The 12,075-nt window shown below is 40.1% G+C and overlaps 1 protein-coding gene across 1 annotated transcript in view; it reads right to left on the reverse strand.

Annotated features, from left to right (window-relative positions):
• Positions 1 to 12,075, reverse strand: part of knl1 (kinetochore scaffold 1) — a 126,870-nt gene that overhangs the window by 82,316 nt on the left and 32,479 nt on the right. The window contains exons 8-9 of the mRNA XM_078563026.1: positions 6,842 to 6,894; positions 466 to 6,504 (exon numbers count right to left, since the gene is read on the reverse strand). Of these exons, the coding sequence (XP_078419152.1) occupies positions 466 to 6,504; positions 6,842 to 6,894 (6,092 nt within the window). The remainder of the gene's footprint in view (positions 1 to 465; positions 6,505 to 6,841; positions 6,895 to 12,075) is intronic.

A 12,075-nucleotide genomic window follows, 5' to 3' on the forward strand; every position in this document is an offset into this window, starting at 1 on the left:
TGCCAACTCAATAAATCACTGTGTTGACTGTTCTGAGATTAAAAATCATGCATTAGGAGAAAAATATTATACAATAACCCTTTGTCTAGAAGCCAACATTTTATCACCACAGGAGATGGAGTTGTCTGGATTTGCTATAATCCCATTCACAAACAAATGTTGTGGGTTCCATCTCCCATCTCAAATTGATATGAAGTGATAAAAATATAACTACCTACATCAAATGGATTGTAGCTATAATCATTTATACCAGAAAGTTCATTTTCAGTTCAGAGCTTCAAAAGGCCATAGATTGATCAATTTCCAGTCAAGTTTAAGCACTTTGCCCTTTCACCCAATTTAATTGGCTGATAAAACCAAGTGTAAACACATACTGTATTATTAATACAATCAATTTTATGCTACACTACAAACACATTCACAACTGCCTAGGATACTTCATGTACATATTTTCCTTTCACTTACCTTATGTCTTGAAGAATCAGTGTCTTCAGGTCCCAAATTTCTCATTTTTCTTTTACTGCATGGATTTTCATTCGCCTCCTCTTCACTCCATGCTCGTTTTTGGTAAAGTCTTTGTTCTACTGATTTAATCATTTTCAAACTGCCAAGATCTTGATCTTGACCACCTGTAACATTTTCATGTTGTTCAGAAGCAGTTGAAGCTTCGTTTCCAAGTTGTTCAGGGATGGTGAGACAGTGCACTTCACTGGACTTCAAGCAGTGAGATGGCTCCGTTTGATCAAATATTTTGTTTTCTGCTTGGTCATGATCATTCATTTGGCTTTCAATCTGAATATCTGGGCGTTTTTTAGGGTTGACATTAGGTTCGGATATATTTGAATTTACCTCAAGTTTGTTTGATTTATACATGATATTCAGAAGTGAACTAGAGCTGAGATGTTCTCCTGATGTTGCTACATCCTGATGATTTGAATTTACAACTTTGTACAGATTTTCTCTACTAGGCAGTTTAGGAGGAAAGTTGCCCAGAGAGATTTTATATTTCAACGTGTCCCTAACAAGTAAATTTTGTTTTGAGAACCATGTCTTTGCACCCCATGTTTGACAATTTGTAGGACCTTTGTCACCTACTGGAGGCCTTTCTAATACAGTGTCATAAGTCACATTGGTCATAGAGTTCAATTTCTGAAGTGACGGCATATTAGCAAGACTTGACTTTCTGGATTGATTATGTCCCAGATTTTTATTTGCTGTACTTATAGATTCAGTTATTACACTGTTCACAGTACCTTCGGATTGAGCATCACTAACTTGATGTTTAAGAAATTTCTCAGAAGCTGCCTCCCTGCTTTGATCGACCGGGGATCTCTTCTCCTGAATTTTGTCATTGTTACACGTCAGAATTGAATCCAAAGAGTTCTCTGTGCATAGCACAGATTTTTTGATTCCTTTCCCATTCATTTTTTCATGAACGTCAGCTACACATGTTGAACTAACAGGCTCTCCTTCTTGCTCTGTCCCACCGTCCATATTCAGGGTGGTGACCTCCATGCTCCCAGTCAAAGGATCAGAATCAGGACCAAGTGTATGGACAGCACAACTGACATTACAAATGGTGTTTTCAACTGACTTTTGAATGCTGGCAAATTCTGCATTGCCTGAATGGTTACCAAAACACTTTTTCCCCTTTTCAAGCACCAATTGGGAAATTTTGTGATTAGTGGATATATCATGCTTATCACAAATGGGCACTGTATCCATTTTTGTAACTGGTGTAACTTGCTCAAAAACCAAGAGCTTATTGTTGGGGAGGGCTGACAAAACAGGCCCAGGAGCATTGAATCTGGAAGCTACTTTATCTGAACCTAATGCCTCACTCGTAGCTGACCTAAGGCTGTCACTTTCAATAGCAATTGTATGACTTTTGGTTATGTCCATGTCATTTGCTTCTGAAAATACCATGGTCTTATCACTGGGAAAGGATAATAGAGAACAGCCAGTGTCAGTCAGTCTGGGGATTTTTCCGGGTGAACCCAAAGCTTCATTTGTAATTTTTCCAAGGCTTCCGCTGTCAATTGGAACTGTATGGCTTTTAGTTATGTCCATGTCATTTGCTTCTGAAAACACCAGGGTCTCATCACTGGGAAAAGATGACAGAGTAGATCTAGCAATACTCCGCCTAGAGGTCATTTTATTTGAACCCATTGTATGATTTGCATCTGGACTAATGTTTCCACTTTCAATAGCAACTGTATGGCTTTTAGTTATGTCCATATCATTTGCTTCTGAAAACACCAGGGTCTTATCACTGGGAAAAGATGACAGAGTAGATCTAGCAATACTCCGCCTAGAGGTCATTTTATTTGAACCCATTGTATGATTTGCATCTGGACTAATGTTTCCACTTTCAATAGCAACTGTATGGCTTTTAGTTATGTCCATATCATTTGCTTCTGAAAACACCAGGGTCTTATCACTGGGAAAAGATGACAGAGTAGATCTAGCAATACTCCGCCTAGAGGTCATTTTATTTGAACCCATTGTATGATTTGCATCTGGACTAATGTTTCCACTTTCAATAGCAACTGTATGGCTTTTAGTTATGTCCATATCATTTGCTTCTGAAAACACCAGGGTCTTATCACTGGGAAAAGATGACAGAGTAGATCTAGCAATACTCCACCTAGAGGTCATTTTATTTGAACCCATTGTATGATTTGCATCTGGACCAATGTTTCCACTTTCAATAGCAACTGTATGGCTTTTAGTTATGTCCATATCATTTGCTTCTGAAAACACCAGGGTCTTATCACTGGGAAAAGATGACAGAATAGATCCAACAGTACTCTGTCTTGAGGTCAGTTTCATTGAAGCCAAAGTTTCATTTGTAACTTGTCCAAGATTTCCACTATCAATTGTGACTGTATGGCTTTTTGTTATGTCCATATCATTTGCATCCGAAAACACCAGGGTCTTATCACTGGGAAAGGATGATGGAATAGACCCAACAGTATTCTCAATGGAGGCTTTTTTATCTAAACCCATTGTATGATTTGCAACTGGCCAAAGGTTTTCACTCTCAATTGCAATCGGGTGGCTTTTGGTGATGTCCATATCATTTGCTTCTGAAAACACCATGGTCTTTTCACTGGGAAAAGATGACAGAATAGATCCAACAGTACTCTGTCTTGAGGTCAGTTTCATTGAAGCCAAAGTTTCATTTGTAACTTGTCTAAGATTTCCACTATCAATTGTGACTGTATGGCTTTTTGTTATGTCCATATCATTTGCATCCGAAAACACCAGGGTCTTATCACTGGGAAAGGATGATGGAATAGACCCAACAGTATTCTCAATGGAGGCCTTTTTATCTAAATTCATTGTATGATTTGCACTTGGCCAAAGGTTTTCACTCTCAATTGCAATCGTATGGCTTTTGGTGATGTCCATATCATTTGCTTCTGAAAACACCAGGGTCTTTTCACTGGGAAAAGATGACAGAATAGATCCAACAGTACTCTGTCTGGAGGTCAGTTTCATTGAAGCCAAAGTTTCATTTGTAACTTGTCCAAGGTTTCCAGTATCAATTGTGACTGTATGGCTTTTTGTTATGTCCATATCATTTGCTTCTGAAAACATCATGGTCTTATCACTGGGAAAGGATGGTAGTATTGATCTAGGTACATTCAGTTTGGAGGTCATTCTAGAAAAACCCAGTGCTTTATTTGTAACTTGTCCAACGCTTTTACTGTCAATTGTGACTGTGTGACTTTTGGCTATGTTCCTATCATTTGCTTCTGAAAACACCATGATCTTATCATTGCGAAAAGATGATAGAGCCAACCCAGCAGTACGCCCAATGGAGGTCAGCTTCATTGAACCTTTCATTTCATTTGCAACTTGTCCAAGATTTCCACTCTCAATGGCAACAGTATGACTTCTGGTTATGTCCATATCATTTGCTTCTGAAAACACCATTGTATCATCACTGGAAAAAGATGGCTGAATAGATCGAACAGTACTCTGTCTCAAGGTCATTTTAATTGGACCTGTTTTATGATTTGCAGCTGACCCAAGGTTTCTACACTCAATTGGAACTGTATGACTTTTAGTTATGTCCATATCATTTGCTTCTGAAAACACCAGGGTCTTATCACTGGGAATGGATGACAGAACAGGCCCAACAGTATTCACATTGGAGGCCTTTTTATCTAAACCCATTGTGTGATTTGCAGGTGGCTTAAGGTTTTCACTCCCAATTGCAACTGTATGGTTTTTGGTAATGTCCATATCATCTGCTCCTGAGAACACCGTGGTCTTATCACGAGGAAAGGATGTACTTGAACTCTCTGTCGAATTCACAACTGGCCCAAGGTTTCCATTGTCAATTGGAGCTGTATGACTTTTGGTTATGTCCATATCATTTGCTTCTGAAAACACCATGGTTTTATCATTGGGAAAAGATGACGGAATAGATCCAACAATACTGCCAATGTAGGGCAGTTTTGTCAAAGCCAATGTTTCCTGTGCAACTTGTCCAAGGTTTCCACTGTCAATTGTGACTGTATGGCTTTTTGTTATGTCCATATCATTTGCTTCTGAAAACACCATTGTCTTATCACTGGGAAAGGATTGTATTGATCCAGGTACACCCAGATTATAGGTCACTCTAGTAAAACCCATTGTTTCCTTTCTAACTTGCCTTGGGTTTATATTTACAATTGGAGCTGTATGACTTTTGGTGATGTCCACATCATTTGCATCTGAAAACGCCATGGTCTTTTCAGTGGGAAAAGATGGAATAGATCCAACAGTAGTCCAATTCGAGGTCAGTTTCGTCAAAGCCAATGTTTCATTTGCAACTGGTACAAGGTTTCCACTGTCAATCGCAACTGTATGGCTTTTTGTTATGTCCATGTCATTTTCTTCTGAAAACATCATGGTCTGATCACTGGGAAAGGATAACGGAGGACATTCAGCAGCAGACAGTCTGGGGGTCATTCTAGTTGAGCCTGATGCTTCATTTGTAATTAGTCCAAGTTTTCCACTATCAATAGCAACTGTATGACCTTTGGTGATGTCCATATCATTTGCATCTGAAAACACCATAGTCTTTTCAGTGGGAAAAGATGACAGAAAAGATTCAACAGTATTCCGTCTTGAGGTCAGTTTCGTCGAAGCCAATGTTTTATTTGTAATTTGTGCAAGATTTCCAGTTTCAATTTTGACTGTATGGCTTTTTGTTATGTCCATATCATTTGCTTCTGAAAACATCATGGTTTGATCACTGGGAAAAGATGGTCGTACTGATCCAGCAACATTCAGTTTGGAGGTCATTTTAGTAAAACCCAATGCTTCATTTGTAACTTGTTCAATGCTTTGACTGTCAATTGTGACTGTATGGCTTTTAGTTATGTCCATATCATTTGCTTCTGAAAGCACCATGGTCTCGTCACTGGGAAATGACGACAGAACAGACCCAGTAGTATTCCGTCTGAAGGTCATTTCATCTGAATCCTTCGCTTCATTTCTAACTTGCCCTAGGCTTCCAATGTCAGTTGTGATTCCCTGACTTTTGGTTATATCCATATCATTTGCTTTTGAAAATACAATGGTCTTACCGCTGGGAAAAGATGACAGGGTAGACACAGACCTGGAGGTCAATTTATTTGCACCTAAAGCTTCACTTTGGTTAATCTCATTACAATATCCATTATCGGAGAATATTTTGTGTTCATTTGGGGTAAAAGAGGGCAATATTGATCTGTCATTTTTTTGAATCGTGATAGCTGTTAGTTGATTTTGATTCGTTAGGTGCTCTACCTTGCCAACATCAATAGGTGCAGTATGACTTCTGGTCATATCCAAATAATCTTCTCCTGAAAATACAACATTCTTATCTTGAAGAAAGGAAGAATGAGTTGACCCTTCAGCATCTAATCTCTCTGCATTTTTAGGCTCGGTTAATGAATGAGGAGTGGTAGCATTTTCCATGGCAAAATGGTTAATAGCAACAGTGTGGCTTCTGGTGAACTCCATATCATTGTCCTGGTCCAGAAATAGGACAGTCCTGTTTGGATCCAGGTTGTTGTTAGAATTAATTTGCAGCACCAAGTCATTTGCTTTCTCAATGTCTTTAGCTGTGCCACAAGCTGAAGGAAGGCCAAAGTCTGTCTGTTTCAATAGCTGTTCCTCAAAGATGGAGGACATTGACACCATTTTATTTTCATCTGCTTCACTTTGCTTTATGCTATTTAAGAATGTTTTAAAATCAATTGTCTTTTGCTGTTTAGGAACTTCATTTTGTCCGATAGAGCTGAAGGACTTATTAGCACCCTCTTCTCCAGTGTCAAAGCACACACTGGTATACGTTGGTTCTGTAGTATCAAATCCAGTCAAGAAAGATTTTAAGTCAATTTTTTTTGGAAGCCTAGAAGTAACGTTTGCTTCAGAAGACTTGACTGGATCTTCTCTTCGAATTTCAATGCCAGAATTGGGGAAGATATGATGTTTCCTGACAGTCTCATTGTAATCACAGGGCTGTTTAAAATGGGAAGATAAATACATTAAAATTTACAGTGAAGATTAGGTTATTTGCTTTAAATGTTTTTCTTATATTTAAAGTACTAAAATGTAAATGGAACACATTATTTGCCGTTAAACAAAAACTTTCTGGAAAATTGGTGTCGGCAATTTCAGCATACCAGAAACATGCTTCTGTTGAATCCATTTAGAAATTCAGTCACAGATATAAAACATATCAAAATTCTTCCAGCTGACGTGAATGGAACGCAAAGTCTTACTATTCACAATTTAAGTGCAACCCTAATTATTTGTAAAAGCTGGACCTACTTACATTGGATATATGCTAATTTACCTTAAATTGTTGCAAAGGGGTTCGGAGAGGTGCATGAAGCAGTGCATCCATTCCTTTGAGTAGAAAGAATACAAGTTAGTATAACCCCTTAAGATGGATATATCTAGTTCATCAGACTAAATCCAACACAAACATACATACATAAATAAGCCCTGGTCCTTTCTGTATTCCCTCTACTCAATTGTCAAAATTGCTGGTCATGGGGGACTGAAATCCAGACTTGGGCTCACAGCAGAACAAGAAAGTTAACTTTAAGGGGTTGCAGAATTTTCAGTAGAAGCAGGGGACGTGGCAGAACAGGGAGGCATATGGAAAAGAAGATTTTGGGGCACTAGCAGGGTTACTTTGAAACACTTAAAAGGAGCATTGGCTAATGTGGCTCAAAAATGTTTCATCAAAATAATCTAGAGAGGAGGTTGCAGTCAAAGAATTTCAGAGGCATTAATCTGCTTAGTGTGCCAGGGAGATGTTGTTTGCTGGAGTGAAGGATACTCCTAAACAGAAGTGTAAAGAAAACTCAATGCAGCTTCAGAGTCAACTTGGAATGAATATCTGATCATTATGCCCAAGATACAATTCAGATGTGCTGTGGCAAGAAAAAAACCTGTAGGCATGCTTTGTAGGCCTTAAGTAAGCATATCACTCAGGTTGGAATGACTATGTCAGAGATGCTGGAAAAATGAAGACAGCTATGAGAGGAACATAAGCTTGTATTTATATAGCGAAGAAATGACGAGATAATCGGTGTTTTTTAAAATAAAAAGGTGTTGGGTTGAGCGATAAATGTTGGCTAGAACACCATGAAAACTCCTTTAACAAAAGCAAAAATAGCTGGAAAAACTCAGCAGGTCTGACAGCATCTGCGGAGAGGAATACAGTTAACGTTTTGAGTCTGTATGACTCTTCATCAGAACTGAGGAAAAATAGAAATGAGGTGAAATATAAGCTGGTTGAGGGCCCTCAACCGTGTCCGGCCCAACTCCCGCGCATCCGCCCTCACACCTTCCTCTCCCTCCCAGAACCATGATAGGGTCCCCCTTGTCCTCACTTATCACCCTACCAGTCTCTGCATTCAAAGGATCATCCTCCGTCATATCCGCCAACTCCAGCATGATGCCACCACCAAACCCATCTTCCCTTCACCCCCCCCCGGCGGCATTCCACAGGGATCGTTCCCTCCGGGACACCCTGGTCCACTCCTCCATCACCCCCGACATCTCAACCCCACCCACCCCCCCACCCCCACCGCACCTTCCCATGCAACCGCAGAAGGTGCAACAACTACCCCTTTATTTCCCCCCTCCTCACCGTCCAAGGGCCCAAACACTCCTTTCAAGTGAAGCAGCACTTCCCTCAATTTAGTCTACTGCATTCGCTGCTCCCAATGCGGTCTCCTCTACATTGGAGAGACCAAACGCAGGCTGGGTGACCGCTTTGTGGAACACCTTCGGTCTGTCTGCAAGCATGACCCAGACCTCCCTTTCGCTTGCTATTTCAATACACCACCCTGCTCTCATGCCCACATGTCCGTCCTTGGCCTGCTGCAATGTTCCAGTGAAGCTCAACGCAAACTGGAGGAACAGTACCTCATCTTCCGACTAGGCACTTTACAGCCTGCCGGACTTAACACAGAGTTCAACTTCAGATCATGAACTCTCTCCTCCATCCCCACCCCCTTTCCGATCCCCCCTTTTCTAATTATTTATATTTTTAAAATATATTTTTCTTTTTCCTTTTTCTAATTATTTATATTTCTTAAATATGTTTTTGTTTACCCACCTATTTCCATTATTTTTAAATGTATTCCCATCCATTGTTTCAGCTCCACCTTTTAGCCTATTTCAATCCCTTCCCCTCCCCCCTCCCCCACTAGGGCTAACTGCCACTTGCTCGTCCTGCTTTCTACCCTTAATGTCACCATTAGCACATTTCTTAGCTAATATCACCACCGTCAACACCCCTTTGTCCTCTTGTCTATGACATCTTTGGCAATCTCTTCTTTGCCTCCACCTATCACTGGCCCTCTATCCAGCTCTACCTGTCCCACACCCCTCAATCAGCTTATATTTCACCTCATTTCTATTTTTCCTCAACTCTGATGAAGAGTCATACGGACTCGAAATGTTAACTGTATTCCTCTCCGCTGATGCTGTCAGACCTGCTGAGCTTTTCCAGCTATTTTTGTTTCAGATTTCCCACATCCGCAGTATTTTGCTTTTATGAAAACTCCTTTGTTCTTAATGGTGTACAATAACATAGCAGTTACGTTACTGAACTCATAACACAAAGGCTGTGGCTAATTATCTGAAGAAATCTGTTCAAATACCACCATGGCTTTTGAGGAATTTAAACACATTTAATTAAATAAAGTCTGGAATTTAAAAAAAAACTAGCATCGGTAATAATGACCATGAAACTACCGGATTGTTATAAAAACCCACGAATGATCTTGAAGGAAGGGTATCTGTCATTCTTACCTGGTCTGGCCTATATGTGACTCCAGACTCAGTAATGTGGCTGACCTCTGAAATGACTGAGCAAGCCACTAGGTTGTATACAAGGTGGTGGTTCACTACCACCTTCTCATGGGTAATAAATGCTGGCCTTGCCAGCAATACCCACATCCCATGAATGACAAACTAAAAACAAAAATAATGTTGTGGGATCCTTTACACCAGCTGTGTCTCAGTTTAACTTCTCACCTGAAAGGCAATACCTCAGAGTGCAACGCTCCCTCTGTGGTGTGCTGAAATGCCAACTTAGATTATGAGCTCGTGTCTCTGGAGTGCAATTTGAATTTATAAGCTTCTGATTCAGGGATGAGAAAGCAGAGTCAAGGTAGACACTTGAAGGAAGAATGCCAGAATGGTTTGAAGTGAAGGTAAAAATCTTACCAGGGTTCCATCACACCACCCACCATGTTTGTTATTTAGAGCATTTGGCTAGTGTTACGCTCCCAGCTGATGATACTACTGGACAAGCGAGATCCCAGGGTAGAACCCAGCTTGAAACTTTTATTTTTTGTTTAGAAACGTGGAGTGGCTACTGAACAGAGTCACAAGAGTCATGTGATAAACTTTTAACAAAATAATTTTAAAAATGTATTAAACAGGAAAATATGAACTATATTACAATACTCCTTCACCAACGCCAATACCTTTACAGATATATATAGATTCTTAAGAATAACACCAGTTACAAAAGCGATCATATATTCCCATGGTCACAGTAAGCACATAGTCCATGTAAACCAACAGGCAACCTGTGGTCAAACATCAAACCTTGGTACATCACATGCATTCAAGTTTAGCCTTCCACGTACATTCTCTCAGATACTCAGCCATGCCAACAGAATACCACTGCTTCATATTCCCAAAGTAAGAAGCCACCAATCTTTGGCTGTCTCCTTGGATCTTCTGGCTTCTTGCAAGCCTATTCTGCTTTAGGTCTGCATCCTGTAGCTTTCTCCCTTTAAGTTTGGAGCCCTCCTCTCTGCTCCTTACTCAACTTCACTTAACAGGACCTTTCCCATTTCTTCCTTTGAACAGAAGGTCCTAGGATTGTCTTTTTGCCCACTCCCTGGTTTCTGGGGCCTTCTCCTGTTCTTATGGGAAATCTGCCTTCTGCAGCTGTCTCCTGTCCAGCCCTTCCTGGCTCCTGGTTTCAACTGAACTAAAAACTACTTTTCTGTTTTTCTCTGTCTCTGTGGGTCTTTCTCTCTGGACCCCTGTTGTTAGGCAACAGCACAGTTTTTTCTACCTTGTGTTTGTTTTAACTTCCCTCAAGAGTCGGAAAACCTCATTAGAATGCAGGCATTTTTTTTAAAGTGAAACCAAAACTCAGGTTCCCCCCTTTCTTAACACACCAATACAGAAACACAAATTAAAGTTAAACTTAAAGATAAGCCTCATCCCTAACACACACAAGTACACATAAACTTTCTAGTTCCTAATACAAGGCAGCTAGAAGAACAAATATAGAAAGCCTGTCCTGAACATGTGAAAGGTAGGCTATGAATTGATAAATGGCTTGAAATATGCAATGTTAGTGCCTTAACCAGATCCTTAGTCGTGGGCACCAGGATACGTTGTAGTGGAGCAGAAGCTACCCAATGATCAAAATTATGTTTGTGGATTGAGGAAAAGCATAAGAAGAGGAAGATTGAAGAAAATAAATTCATTATTATCTTATACTCATTAGAAAAAAGACAAATGAGCTTAAATAAGTTACCACCGCTGTCTGTTTCTTCATTATCTTCTTTCTAAATTTTATTCTCAAATAGAAACCATCCAATAGTGATGCTCAAAAGATTAAAAATAAATTGGAATGGAGGACACCCCAGCAGCAGAAAGCTTCTGGGGTTGCTTTAGAAATCCACTGGCAGGCTTTTCTCAGAATAGGTTCATATGTTGAGTTCTTTGATGAAGCAACAGGAGGTGTGATGAGGGCAGTGTGGTTAATGTGCCCATTTCGATCTCTTTCCCCTAGCCCACCCCCACTTGGACCATCTGCCACTTGCTCGTCCTGCTTTCTACCCTTAATATCACTATTAGCACATTCCTTAGTTAATATCACCACCGTGAACACCTCTTTGTCCCTTTGTCTATGACATCTTTGGCAATCTCTTCTTTGCCTCCACCTATCACTGGCCTTCTATCCAGCTTTACCTGTCCCACTCCCCTCAAACAGCTTATATTTCACCTCATTTCTATTTTTCTTTAGTTCTGATGAACGGACTCGAAATGTTAACTGTATTCCTCTCCGCAGATGCTGTCAGACCTGCTGAGTTTTTCCAGCTATTTTTGTTTCAGATTTCCTGCATCCGCATTATTTTGCTTTTATCTTAATGGTTATTGTGTACATGGACTTCAAAAAGGTGTTTGATATAGCACATAATAGAAAAATGGAAGCCGATGGGGTTAAAGGGACAGTGGCAGCGTGGATACAAAGTTGGCTAAAGTACAGAAAGCAGAGAGTAGTGGTGAATGATGTTTTTCTAGACTGGAAGGAACTATACAACAGTATCTCCCAGAGGTTGGCATTCAGACCGCTGCTATTATCAAAGTTTTTGGTGTCAAAAGGCTTGGAAATGTGAACACTGAGAAGAAGGATAGTAGCAGACTTCGGAAGGACAGGGACAAGCTGGTGAAATGGAAAAATGAAACTAATACAGAGAAGAGTGAGGTGATGCATTTTAGAAGGAATAATGAAAAGAGGCAACATATGCCAAATGT

Source organism: Cetorhinus maximus, chromosome 18 (genome assembly GCF_964194155.1).
Source record: "Cetorhinus maximus chromosome 18, sCetMax3.hap1.1, whole genome shotgun sequence".
In the NCBI taxonomy this organism is placed as follows: domain Eukaryota; kingdom Metazoa; phylum Chordata; class Chondrichthyes; order Lamniformes; family Cetorhinidae; genus Cetorhinus; species Cetorhinus maximus.